General features: G+C 40.1%; 1 protein-coding gene and 1 long non-coding RNA gene across 5 annotated transcripts in view; both read right to left on the reverse strand.

Annotated features, from left to right (window-relative positions):
• Window positions 1-13484, reverse strand: part of LOC137174884 (zinc finger protein ZFP2-like) — a 46464-nt gene extending 32980 nt beyond the window's left edge. For 3 of the 4 annotated variants that reach the window (XM_067580398.1, XM_067580395.1, XM_067580394.1), the window contains exons 1-3: window positions 13394-13484; window positions 12445-12618; window positions 10924-11175 (exon numbers count right to left, since the gene is read on the reverse strand). In XM_067580398.1, coding sequence (XP_067436499.1) covers window positions 10924-11175; window positions 12445-12534 — 342 coding nt within the window. In that variant the 5' untranslated portion in view covers window positions 12535-12618; window positions 13394-13484. Of the gene's footprint in view, window positions 1-3212; window positions 6327-9248; window positions 9507-10923; window positions 11176-12444; window positions 12619-13393 lie in introns of those variants that run through there. The other variant, XM_067580396.1, reaches the window with a different exon arrangement.
• LOC137174901 (uncharacterized) lies at window positions 324-1566 on the reverse strand. The gene is made up of 2 exons (XR_010925497.1): window positions 1396-1566; window positions 324-1317 (listed from the first exon to the last, which is right to left on the reverse strand). It is a non-coding gene; the product is annotated as an uncharacterized lncRNA (long non-coding RNA).
• Window positions 13485-14179: the final 695 nt, after the last annotated feature.

The raw sequence follows: 14179 nt of genomic DNA on the forward strand, positions 1-14179 counted from the left end.
AGAGAGATCACGACCACTACGAGAGAGAGAGAGAGACAACTACAGCGCAGCTCCGAAGCTTGGGAATAGTCTTCTTTGACTCTTCTAAGACAAAACTTTAAGATCTGAATTTTAACAACTTGAAATCACATGAATTGAAGTCAAATATTCTGGTACTCTAAATGCAGTGGTATTTCAAATTCAACATGAGGTATTTAGTTGCTTAAGATTTTAGTTTTCATGGCTCTTATTCGCTTCCATAAATTGGGTTTCAGTAACATCAAAAAGTGTTATTTTTATCCTGATGTTATTTGTGTCACACTAACAAACTCACCTCTGCTCGGTTACACAGAACATCAACTGTTTATTTCCCAGTAAAAATATCGTTTGTGGTACACAGACACTGGATCACTCAGTAATCAAGTTTTGCTACAGTAAACAGTTCTCAACAAACTACAAACAGTATTATGTGAAAATGATTCATCATTTTATCATCATCAAGCTTCTGTGCTTCAACAAGGCTTTACTGAGGAAGTGGCGACACCTGCTGTCCAAACCGAGATATAACAGCTCAACACCAGAACTCATGATGAAACAGAGTCAGAGGAGATGTGAACTTACTGTTCTCGTCTTTTCTCTAATAAAGGTTATATATATCATTAAAAACTGGTTGATTATTGCTGACAGAGCTTTGACTGGCTGTCCTCATTAAATCTGAATGTAAGAACAGAAAATCAAATACTACAAAACACCTGAAGGTCCAAAACTCACATATATGTATTCTGAACAACATCAGACACATCAGACAAAGCTGAGGAGCACATTCAATCCTGAAAGCTACAGTTTCTCACTAAAGCATGTAATATAATATAATATAATATAATATAATACAATAAAGTCATATAATATTAAACACATCTGTTCAGTTCAGAAGTGATGCTCTGTGATGACAGATGTGATGACATCATCGTAGTCATCATCCAATCCCTGCTCAGCCTGGGTGGGCGGGTTCATCACCATGGAGATGGGTGGGTCATTTCCTGCAATCAGAGCAGTTCAGAAAGAAATGTAGATAATTCATAAACTGAGACAAGTATCAATCATCCACAACAGAATTAATTGATTGATTGATGGGTGACTTTCTGTTACACTTGTAGAGGCCTTCATCAGACTTGGAAACACGGTGGATGGTCATGTGACCTGCAGGCTCAGTCCGCATGAGGGAGCCATCTTTATAGAAATCAGCTGGGAGGTTGGAGGTCTTTGTTTTACAGTGCAGAGTGACATCATCTCCCTCCATCACAGGGAGGACAGGACTCTGCAGGATCACTGATCCATCTGAACACAGAGACAAACTACAGCATTTCATCATTTACACTCAGCTTCATCAATACTAACTCCACAGTCTGATCTTACCAGTGACAGTGATGTTGATGCTGTTACTGGTTGCTCCCTCTCTGGACTCACACCAGTAAACTCCACTGTCCCAGTGTGAGGATGGAACTGATGTTACAGGAGGAACCAGCTGATCTTCCCCATTTAACTCCAGACTTAGCTCTGGTTTCTCTGGTTGTGTTCCTCTTAGTGTCCATCAACATCAGATTATTTCAGTGTTTCCCAGTGACTCAACAACTGCCCTCAACTCTAACTTTTCTATCAGTGTGGTTCTATCTTAATAATTAAAAGTGCGAGCCTGACAGAAGTTATCTAACCTTGGTTTGTTGTGCAGCACAGCGGTAAGCTCACAACTACAGAGAAATGACACTCAGGTTTGGTTTTGGTTTCTCTTCCACCTTTACACACAAACATACAGGCAGTTACTTAGACAGAAAGCATTTTTATTTTCATTTTTAAGTTTTTACTTACTTCAAAGATCTGCTGCTGTGTTTCTGTATAACCACGAGTGTTTCTGACGTGTTCACAGGAAACAGGAGATTTCATTTCTGGTAAGATTTATGCAGATAGTCACTGTGGTTCAGGAGCTACAGACATTTTCATTTGGGTGTAGTGGCTAAGTCTACTTGCTTTACATTACCTATCCGCTGTGCTGATTGAGCTGATAAACACTGAAGTTTGGAAGACAAGAACAGGACAATTGTACAAACATACAGATTGACAAAGGTTCGACAGAGTCACGAACAAAATTACAATGAATGTTAAGTCAAATATAAATATCAAGACAAGCATACAAAAAATAAGAAAGCAGTAACACATAATCATAGCAGTAAAGAGAGAAAAAAGGAGGATAAAAGAAAAGAAAAAGACAGAGGTGCATGTGCATGAAGCAAAACTCTGATGTCATAATATAAAAAATGACGCATATTTGAGGTCAGAAACCCTTTTCTTCCCCAGGATCAAACACCTGATGACATTGAAGCTGCTGCCTTCATACCTGAGTCACAGCCACTGCCAGTGTGAATAACAGTTAACTTCCTGGTTACATCTGCAGCATATTTGACTCCTACATTGGCTTCGTTTGAGGTTTGAGTTTTTATTCCAAAATAAAAATTTATTCCATATTAAAAATATGTCTACATTTTTTCACTTTTCACACCACAAAAAAGCAAGGCGGGGTATATACACTGCTCAAAAAAATTAAGGGAACACTTAATTGCCACAGTATAACACTAAATCAGTTAAACTTGAGGGATATCAATCTGTCCATTTAGGAAGCACAAGTGATTGTGCAATAAGTTGCAGTTTGGTTACATCACTATCTCAGTCTCTCTCCTCTGCTCTGCTGTTACGTCTATAAGCGGGTCTCAACGAGGGGATTCACATCCACCTGCTACATGACGCACATTTCCTTATTTGGACATCAGTCCTGGAGTTGGGGGTGTTCCCCAGAGATAAAACTGAACTACTGACACATGCAAAGTGCTCTCAAGGGACTCCATAATCTGTTGTTCCCCTTCTCCTTTCCACAAAGTTAGGTTGTAAAAAATAGGCAATAAATTAAAAGTGCAAAGCAATAATCACCTTTGAAGTTCTTCCCTATATGTTACAGATTGTACTGTCTCTGGGTTATGGGTGTATAAATAGGTAGAGGTCTGTCTGCAATGAGGCGATGAGTAAAGTTTTTGCTCAACAATCAGCGCAGTCGTCTCTGATCTGGGAGACTCCAGTTAGAGACCCGGTGTGGGGACCTCCTTCACAAGGTAGTTTATTCATGAACACTCATTGTAACACCTTAATTTTCTAAAATTAAAAATGTAATAAACACAAAAACTGGATTTTTAAGCCTCTTTCCACTTTTATTCAAATACAAATACAAATAATTTTGCTGCCTCAACAAATACAGATACAAATACAAACACTGGGCTCTCTAGTTCCAGTGAAACTGTCTGTTCACCGTTCTAAATCAATGCACTGACTAAATGAGTAACCGTAGCAACAGGGACACAGTCATAGCCTCCGTTTACAATTTATTGCAACATGTTAATAAGCTAACATCTAATTACAACAATGAGTGACTTAAACACTTCTTTTAGTCTATTTGGAGAACATGACAACTTTGATGACTGGGATTCAGCTGAATAAAGAGAAATTGAAAAGAAAAGGGAGAAACGGCACAAAGAGTTAACACCAGGAGAATTACCTTCAGTGCCTCATCCTCTGAACACCACTGGATGGTGAATGTAACACACAAGCTGCAAGAAGTACACTGCCCCTCTGCACTTACTGATACCTTGAATCACATAAGCGATCATCTCACATCCTACTTGCTGTTCAACTCGCTACTTCACACTGCAGCCAACAGTACACATGGCCTATCATTTGCTCATGAAAATCTTGACATTGATTTGTTGACAATGACATGGCTAGATAGCTAGCTAGTCTTGTTGTTTGAGTGTCAAATTATATTTACTGTTTATCACCCATACCAAATGTCATTGACTGAATATCTCCCACTGCCACGTCGTATCTGAGGTTCTTCCCATTGACTGGAGTAAAAAACAGTGTTTCCATTGCATAAAAACCTTTTGGGATGGTAATAATTAATCCAGGCATTAGTCAAACCCTCAGGTGTTACCAGGGAAATTGAGTTATGGCTTGTGAAGAACTTTAGATTTTGATTGAAAAACGCATGAAAATATAGTTAATGGTCTAAATTGTTTTCTTTGGCAAGTGACCATGTTATGATCAAGTGACCATGGTATACTTGGGATAATGTCCTTTGAGGTGTACATCATCAAGAATTAATGGGCGACAGGGAGGCCAGAACCATTGTCATCCATTAATTCCTGATAATGAACACCTTGTCAGGCCTTATCCCTTAGATATGTGATGGAGAATAAGATTTGTACTCATACAAGAGCATTTCAAAAGTCACCTTGGCCAATAGGTTACCTGACATTTGATTAGGTGAATGTTACCTGACATTAGGTTAAGTGAACGTTATCTAACGTTAGGTGGATGTTAGGTTAACTGAATGTTGCATGACCTTAGGTCAGGTGAATGTTTTCTGACGTTTGGTTTAGTGAACATTACTTAATGTTAGGTTGATTACAGCACCAACATGTCCCTGACGTCCAGTAGGCTTAATGACATTTGTCAAAGAAGTCTAGAGTTCGGGACTGTTATATTATCTGAGAGCTCATGATGACATTATCTTCTTTTGTCTGATCAACAGTTCAAGGCAACCAAAGATATTAAGTTTATTACCATGTATGACACATAAATATAGGAAATTATATAATTCACACAGGTGAACCTGAAGACAGGGTTTTCTTCCCGTATCCTTAGTTTTGTAAACTTGTACATTTGTTATTTACATTAACAATCAGTTTTTACTCAATCAACAGCCTTCTATGTTGCACCTTATTCTGCAAAACCAATGGCCCTTCAGAAACAAATTGAGATCAATTTGAACTAATTTTATTAAGAATCCATAAAACTAGGCTAAATACCTAAAATTAGCTAGCTACTAAATTAGCACTATAGAGTTGTCAGGTGGGAGGAGCTATTTCTGATGCCTCTGAGTTCCAGAGGTAAAAGTCCTGTTTTCCCCATAGTCAATGTTACATGATTCAGTTTGAGCACTTCTACAACTTGGATCGACATGAAACACAAAAATGAAAAATAAAAGAACTTTAAGGGTAGAAGTTAGACTCCCAAAGTGCATTTCTGTAGAAACAGCCAATCACTGAGTTTACAATTTGGTCACATGTGCAGCTAATGCCATAAATGCTGATTCAAAAGTTATTGTTCATAGCCCTCAGTTTGTAACGAAGCTCAGCATAGAACAACACTGTTATTAAGGCATTGAGAGGAGGCGGGGTTGACACTAACCTTCCTCTAAAACATGTTCAACATGATGCTGAGTGACTGCGTTGGTGGCTTTTTAGGGAACTCCCATGAGCAAAAGTTTTCCCACATTGCTCACACCAGTATGGTTTCTCTCCAGTATGAATGCGTTGGTGGCTTTTTAGATGGCTGTCTCTACTGAACGTTTTCCCACACTGTTTACAACTGTATGGTTTTTCTCCAGTATGAATGTCTTTGTGGAATTTTAGGGAGTTCTTGTGAGCAAAAGCTTTCCCACACTGGTCACAACTGTACGGTTTCTCTCCTGTATGTATGCGTTGGTGGCTCTTTCGATAAGTGTCTCTTGTGAACGTTTTCCCACACTGTTCACAGTTGTACGGTTTCTGTCCAGTGTGAATGCGTTGGTGAGTTATTAAGGAATTCCCATGAGCAAAAGTTTTTCCACATTGCTCACACTGGTAAGGCTTCTCTCCAGTGTGTATACGTTGATGGGTTTTTAAAGTACTGTCTGCAGTGAACGCTTTCCCACATTGGTCACAACTGTACAGCTTCTCTCCAGTATGAATGTTCTGGTGTTTTTTTAGACCACTGTCTGTTGTGAAAGTTTTCCCACATTGGTCGCAGCTGTACGGCTTCTCTCCAGTGTGAATGCGTTGGTGGATTTGTAGAGCACTGTTTGTGGTAAAGGCTTTCCCACATTGGTCACAGCTGTACATCTTTTCTCCAGTGTGAATGCGTCGGTGTATTTGTAGATTACCAAGAAGGGTGAAAGATTTCCCACATTGGTCACAGCTATACGGTTTCTCTCCAGTGTGAATACGTTGATGCATTTTTAGATGACTGTCTCTAGTCAAAGTTTTCCCGCATTGGTCACAGCTGTATGGTTTCTCTCCAGTGTGAACGCGTTGGTGCATTTTTAGATTATCACCTCTGGCAAACGTTTTCCCACACTGGTCACAGCTGTATGGTTTCTCTCCAGTGTGAGTTCTCTCATGAATCTTTAAATAAGTCGATGTCGGGAAGGCTTTGTCACAGTGCTGACAGTGGTGCTGTTTGAGTCCCTTTCTTCCTGTTTGTGTCTATGGCAACAGACAAACACACAGAAAGAGAGTGAGAGTAAGTGATATGACATGGTGGAACGAGTCATCTAAAACCATACATAATATTTAGATCGTGCCTGTGGAACCGTTAGCATTTTCAGATTAGGCTAACCCATGGTTGCTAACTTCAGAGGTAACACCCTTCACTTTTCCAGCACTTGGGGAAATAACAGACGTGACTTTTCTTGGTCTTGAGAAGCTGCAGCATTATCAACTGACACACTGCAGCCTGAACTGTACGTTTACTGCCAGACTGACTACTTACCGCTAAACTTTTCCTCTGCTCCGCTCGCATTCACCGTCACTTTTTCTGCCGCTTGCGCTTTCCCATTCGCTACGCACACATACTATGCAATGCTATATTCCTTAACCTTCCATAATGCTACCAAAAATTTCCCAGGCAACAACACAGAGGTTGACTCGTGTCAGAACAGCACTCCAGAGGCTCCCGAATGCTACTGATCTCCAAATGAATGGATATTTGGCATTATTTTTGGAATTAAAAAAATATTTTTTGGGCCTGGCAGGGGTTCTCCTTGTTATAGTTATAGGAAATATACTGATCCACTAAACATTCCATACATAAACGCTCAGTAAAGTTTGAGTACAGTAATAGACCCAGCAGTCTCCATCAGGTTGGGCGAGTTCAAAGTTGTGAAAAAAGTTGTGTTTGAATACACCTCCATTTTCACAGGTAATTTGTTAGTCTGTCCCTCACGCCACAGGAAATGATAGATTAATCCTGTAAGGCTGTTGATGTAGCACTTCTCTCCTTATGAAAGAAACACGGCGATTATTAGACCAATGAGAATTTGGTCGGACGAGAGCATATCGCTCAACGAATCGACCCGGATACTAAATCCCATAACAGACTACACATAAATACACCAGGCATACTGGCCTTGAGGTAACATTCGTCAAGCACAACTGGTCACAGCCATTGTGTTGTTGTTGAAATCAGCTAAATATTCAGCCATGACTTTGAAAATCTTTTAGATAAAAAACAAAGCTACACTTTCTGTACTCCAAAACAACAAACTCCTCCCGGCACTCCTCTCTCTCCAACTCTCTCACGGCTGAATATTAAGCTGATTTCGACAACTCAAATCTCGTGAGATTTCCTTGAGTGAGACTTGGTTAAACACAACAACAAACAGACAGGATCAAGGCAAAGGTAAAGACAAACGTTTTATTTCTCTCTCTCTCTCCATAATGTTGTCAGAGCCTGTCAGTGGCAAAAACAAGGTGGCAAATCTCAGACGGGATGTTTCCCTTTAAAAGCTTCATTTATACTCCTGAGCAGACATGTACAGCTGACAGCGGACACCACGGACAGGTAGTTGTTCTGTTTATACTACTTTCTGGGTCTGTTTGGAGGACGCTTCCCACACACACGCAGTAGATTAACGTCTACGGGAAGACAGCGTTCTGACTGTGTGGACACAACACGTTGCAGGTACACGGATGTCCACACAGAGCCGACGTTTACATCCTCTGATGATGAAATTTATGTCGCATGGACCCTCACGCACATGGAAAGTATAATCTAAGCTTCAGGCATGACCTCATTAAGCTGCATCCGTTCAGGAAGAGGGACCACAGTCAAAGCAACAAAACCATCTGCGTGATTATTTTGTCTCATCTGCAGGTTGCGCTCTTTGACAGGAGAAACATTTAGTACTGTAGGGATGTCAGAGATTCAGAGACTAATGTCAGAAAATAGTGAAAAATGTTGATCCAAGATGACGTCCTCAAATGTCTTGTTTTGTCTACAACCCAAAGATATTTAGTTTACTGTCATAGAGGAGTAAAGAAACAAGAAAATATTCATGTTTTCACCGCATTGTCTTTTAAGGACTTTATTAAATTATTATTGTCGTTTTGTTGATGATTCAGCACCGTAAGTACAGAATATCTTGTATTGTTTCAAGCAGTGGTGGCAGTATTCTGATCCTTTACTCAAGCCAAAGTACCAACACAGCAACGTAAAAATACTCCAGTATGAGTAAAAGTCCTGCATGAAAAATCCTACTTCAGTAAAAGAACATTAGGGTTGGAAACCAGTGATTTAATCTATTACAATGTGTTGTATTTTAAAAGCTTGTTATATTATCCACCGTGTAAAATCATCATGTCTGCAGCTACCGTTGAGGAACTGCCACTCAGGTCACATCAGTAGCTAACAGGCTAGCTAGCCCTGGTTGCTTTTAGACCCTGCTCTGGGTTTAGCGAGAGTACCCAGGCAGGTTATGTGAAACTGGACTGTGCAGTGTAATAATATGACTAACTCTGTGTTTTGGGTCAATAAATATTGCATTAACATGTTCTAACAGCTTTCGTTGTGATATATTGTTATAAACATGTAATAAAACAGTCACATGACTCATAACAGAAACGTGAGCAGCTGATCCCGCTGCTGTGATCTAACATTAGTTGATGTTAGTTAGACTGCTGTCAGTCCTTCACGCTGTGCGTTAGATTATAAAACTCTTGACTCCAACTGTAAGAAATACAGTTAAAATGAACAATAACATTTAGAGCAGATGAAACATTAAACTGTATAACAATAAATAGGTTTGAAGTGGAAGGTGTGCTCATTTTCCTTTTTTGATTTCTTTAATTATTTGTAAGGTTTCTTTTACTTATAATTTGCTGTTTTAGTTGAGACACTAACTGACCGACTGAAGTAAAGGATCTGAACACTTCTTCCATCACTACAGATTTGTTAAAAGCATCGACTACACGCTTCCTGTTAGCGGCGATGACGCCACAGTGAAGCTCATCTGACATTAACTAGAAAACACTCTTCTGAATAACTGACACACGGACCCTCCAGACTCGTCCTCGTGTCTTTAGTCTCATTATGAAGCCGGTTTTTATCATGAAGTCCTGAACACTGACCTGTTTATCGGTGGCAGCAGAGGGTGAACCTGGTTCTTCCCCTTTAACCGGGTTGTCGGTGTGGTTCTCCGGGTTCCGGTTCTCCGGGTTCTGGTTCTCCTCCGTTCTGCTCTTGCAGTGGTTGCGGTTGGTGAAGTCCAGCAGGTCTCCTCTCTGACTGATGGACTGTTCTTCTTCTTCTTTTTCCTGTTTTATGTCGGGTAGCACCCAGCGTGGAGGTGAATTACTACCGTCTATGTTGTTGGAGTTTTCTGTCCCCTTAAAACAAACAAGAAAAATAAGTTAATACATAAATTAAACAAAAGAAAATTACTGAACACTAAACTCTGCTTCAGATTTACTCAGTGATTGGTCCATGATGTTTGTTAACGTGTCCATGATGTCATCATCGTTTATCCCTCTGTGAGCTGGTATCCACATAAATGTTATCATATTATTCATATTTTCAAATCTGTACAGTCGTTCATATGAAACACTGATGTCACTAGGACGGAGCGAGGACGTTACTCTTTGTTTGGTGATGTTAAAAGTAAAGTTAAGTCTTGTTGTCGGCTTCCTGACTTCCTGACAGCAGCGGTGGTCGAGCGAGCTAGAGAGTGAATGAAGAGAGAGAGAGAGCGGCGTCGTAGCGAGAACAAAAGGAGTGAATCTGAGAAATAAAACGTTATTTTCAGAGACGCACCGTTACTGATATCGGATATCAAAAAGCTGGATCAGGTATCCATGACAACGGGCCAATCTCGTATCAGATACCATTATTTTAATAAATAACAATCCAGTAAGTTTATATCTTATTTGTAAGATTTTGTTTTACAACGTTGGGAAAGTTATGTTTAAGTCAAGTCTTGCACATAAAAGATGATCCCAGTCTCTTCCACACAGTGAGGCTTGTTAACTAAACACTAGTATCATGATCAATACTTGGTATTGACTAATACTGAAAGCTCAGGTATCAGTATCGGGACTGAAACAGTCAGATCAGTGTATCCCTCCTTAGTTTCTCAATGTTTCGCAGCAATTATGTTCTAAAGCAAAAATAAACACACCCACACCCTGCAGGAAGGTTTAACCTCGCTGTGTGAACGGTATTATTAACCTTACATAGAACAGCTGTGTTTAAAAAAGAAAAATAGTATTAAAAATAAGTAGCGGCTTTCTTTCACTCATTTCCAAAAACAAATGCACGAGAAAGCCGAGATGTTTACGACAACGAGGCGACTGTGCTCATGGGAAATGAAGTCTTCGTTCTGGGAATGCACGACAGAGACGCTGAAATCAACACAAAATGAAAGTTCCTTGTAGTGATTAATTAAAGGATCTGAATACTTCTGACGATAACTAGAAATCCTCCTCAGAAACATTTAAAATGTCTGATTTCCGTTTTTTTCTGCACACTCCTCACGAGAGGCGGGCTACATGATGCACAGAGGAATGTAAAACTCCTCAAAAACACAAAGTAAACAGATTATTTTCTACCTTTGTTCATGTTACTCACAACAAGCTGAAATCAGGAAACACTGAAACCTTTTTGTAGTTTTTACAGCCAAAAGAATCCCTGAACAGACTTTCTCTCCAACAACAGAATGAACAGATGATACACGGACCCTCCAGACTCGTCCTCGTGTCTTTAGTCTCGTTATGAAGCCGGTTTTATCATGAAGTCCTGAACACTGACCTGTTTATCGGTGGTAGCAGAGGGTGAACCTGGTTCTTCTCTTTTAACAGGGTTGTTGGTGTGGTTCTCCGGGTTCTGGTTCTCCTCTATTCTGATCTTGTAGTGGTCCTGGTCTGTGAAATCCAGCAGGTCTCCTCTCTGACTGATGGACTCTTCTTCTTTTTCCTGTTTTATGTCGTTTAGCGACCAGCGTGGAGGTGAATTACCGCCATCTGCTATGTTGTTGGACTGTGAACCAGAGTTTTGGATCCCCTTAAACAAACAAAGAGAAAATACATAAAAAACAATATTTCACTAAAAACGACTGATGGAGCAGACTGTCTAACCTCAGACTCAGTTCTTCCTCTTCAAGCTTCCCTCTTTTCCTCTTTATTGATTCTCGTTCAACAGTGTTTTTGTCAGTGACAAATGATCTGCTGCACTGATTCATCTATTTGACAGTGGTCACATGATCCTGACGGATGTTTGGAGGTAAAGTCAGCGATTCTAATCTGACACACTTTTTTTTTATCAAATTAACTGTATCGATGAACCAATCAATACAAACACTGTTGGTTTCTTCACATGGCGCCGACACGCAAACTGTTTTGTTTCGTCTTCAGCTGACGGACGACCGTCGAGTGAGACGTTGGAGCGCGTGGACGGACTGATTGATAACGTGCGAGAGGAACAGAAGTGACTCTACAGCTGACGCATCGATCCGGATTCCACCATATTTATCTTTTGGTCGTTGCCATGGCAACACACGTCCATCAATTCGGGGGGGGGGGGGCTTGGTGGGCGGCCGCCCGGCCAAAAAAATAAACGCCAAATATCCGTTCATTCAGAAATCAACAGCGCTTGGGAGCGTCTGTGTCGTTGCCATGGAAACTACAGGTTGCGTAACTCCTTTTAAAGGAATAGGGCAGCACCGGCGAGTGAGTGGTTAAGCAAGAGAGCGAGTGTCAGAATAGTGACGGTGAATGTGAGCGGAGGAAAAGGTTAACAGGAAGTTGTCGATCTGGCAGTAAACGTACAGTCAGACTACAGAGTGTCGTCTGTTGTTTCTCCAGCTGTGGAGGGAGTTAGCAACAACGGGTTAGCCTAACCTGACGACGCTACACAGGGAAATAGACCATTGCAGATATGTTAAACACATCAACTACCGGTGGCCTGTCAGCAGCCGTGAAGCCAGAACTGAAGCTCAGTGTCTGATATAAACTAGAAATTCTCTTCAGAAACATTTAAAATGGTGGATTTTTGTTTCTTTTTCTTTTGTTGTGCGTTCTCCCATGAGAGGCTGGCTTCTGTACTGCGCATGTGCTGCATGACACAAAGTAAACAGAGATTATTTTCTCGCTTTGTTCCCGTTACAAGGAGAAACCAGGAAACACTGAGAGTCTGGAAGTGTTTTAGTTTCCTTTTTTCAGACTTTCTCTCCAACAACAGAATGAACAGATGATACACGGACCCTCCAGACTCGTCCTCGTGTCTTTAGTCTCGTTATGAAGCCGGTTTAATCATGAAGTCCTGAACACTGACCTGTTTATCGGTAGTAGCAGAGGGTGAACCTGGTTCTTCTCTTTTAACAGGGTTGTTGGTGTGGTTCTCCAGGTTCTGGTTCTCCTCCATTCTGATCTTGTAGTGGTCCTGGTCTGTGAAATCCAGCAGGTCTCCTCTCTGACTGATGGACTGTTCTTCTTCTTCTTCTTCTTCCTGTTTTATGTCGGGTAGCAACCAGTGTTGAAGTAGACAAAACACAATATTTGAAGATGTCGTTATTGATTGTATTATCTTAACTACCCATCTATTGTTGTCTCATTAACTGTTTTGCTTTTTAATTATTTTGATGAGCATTAGTCTCCTAATCCATATTTACCATCCTGAACGTTTGTCTGTCACTTGTACAGCACTTTGATTTGTATCAAAGGTGTCATATAAATAAAGTTTGATTGATTGATTGAATGTAAAATTTAAAACATACATGTAATAATCAAGGCAGCAGTAACATTACAGAGCTACAACGAAACACAATAAATTAAACAAACACAGAAGCAATGCAACTGACGATCAGTTACATAATAATTACACAACCTATTTTACCATCAGTTTAAATGTTTTCAGGCACTTTTACAAAATATTTTTCCTTTTAAATAAATCATTTCTACAGACTGGACTCATTTCTATTAGCCTCTTAGCTTCAGCTCCGTTAGCATTAGCTCATTAAAAACTTCCGTCAAACTTTAAATGCTTTCAAACTCAGTGCGAACAAAAAAAGTAAAGTAACAAACATTAAAGTGAACAGTGAGCTAAAGCTAGCGCTGTTAGCTGTCCGGAGCTAACAGCGGCTAATGAGCTAACGAGTTAGCATCGGAGCTAGCACAGCATGCTAACGCAGGCGCAGTTCGGGTTTCTATTCGCTTCTGTTCGTGCTCGCTTCGGGTTTTAAACGTAAAACAGACACTTTAATGTGTTCATGGTGTGTTTTTACCTGCAGTCCTGTTGCTTAAAAGCTGAGAAATAGACTCATCTGTTAACGGAACAACACAATTAAAAAGAACACAGCGAACCAACGAGACTTCCGGTTAGCTTTATTCTCGTTCAAGTTTTCAGTTACTGAGATAAACTCGCCCCCCCCTACCGGCCAGGAGGGGAACAACAGGCGGCGTGTTTTTAGGTTTTTCACCATTAACGACTAGAGATTCAGCAGCCAGTCCTCATGATGATAACTGTATGATATTACATATAATGTTAATATTATCTTATATAATATATAAGATAATATTGCAGCTATTCAATATAAAAGCCCTGCAGAAAACTCGGGTGCTGTTGACCTTAACCTTCGTAAAAGCAACAATTTGATGGAGAAATATCCGGTTGCTGTTGCTGCCTGCGTTACAGATCAACCTGCAGCTCTCTGAGGTCTGATCAGGGTTGTTGGCTGTTTGTCTCTCCAGACTCAACATTAAAGGAGACAGTATGGAGAGAAATTAATCTCAGTACTGGTGACAGATGTGTGTTACATCATTTACAAATAAAACCTGATTTATAAATGTGTACAATGATTTGTGGGTAATTTATGGTGTTCACGAATGCATCGTCCAATCCACAAACACATACCAAAAAATCTAAACAAACGTAAAACTATTTTACAAATAAATATCATGTATAAATATGTACAACTGAAGGTTCATAGATCTGACTAAATGTTCTTGTGAAAAGCTTCTTGTGAACATAAATATCTAAATATATTTATTATATAAACTTATTTCAAGCA

The sequence above is a fragment of the Thunnus thynnus genome, chromosome 22, assembly GCF_963924715.1.
Source record: "Thunnus thynnus chromosome 22, fThuThy2.1, whole genome shotgun sequence".
NCBI lineage: Eukaryota > Metazoa > Chordata > Actinopteri > Scombriformes > Scombridae > Thunnus > Thunnus thynnus.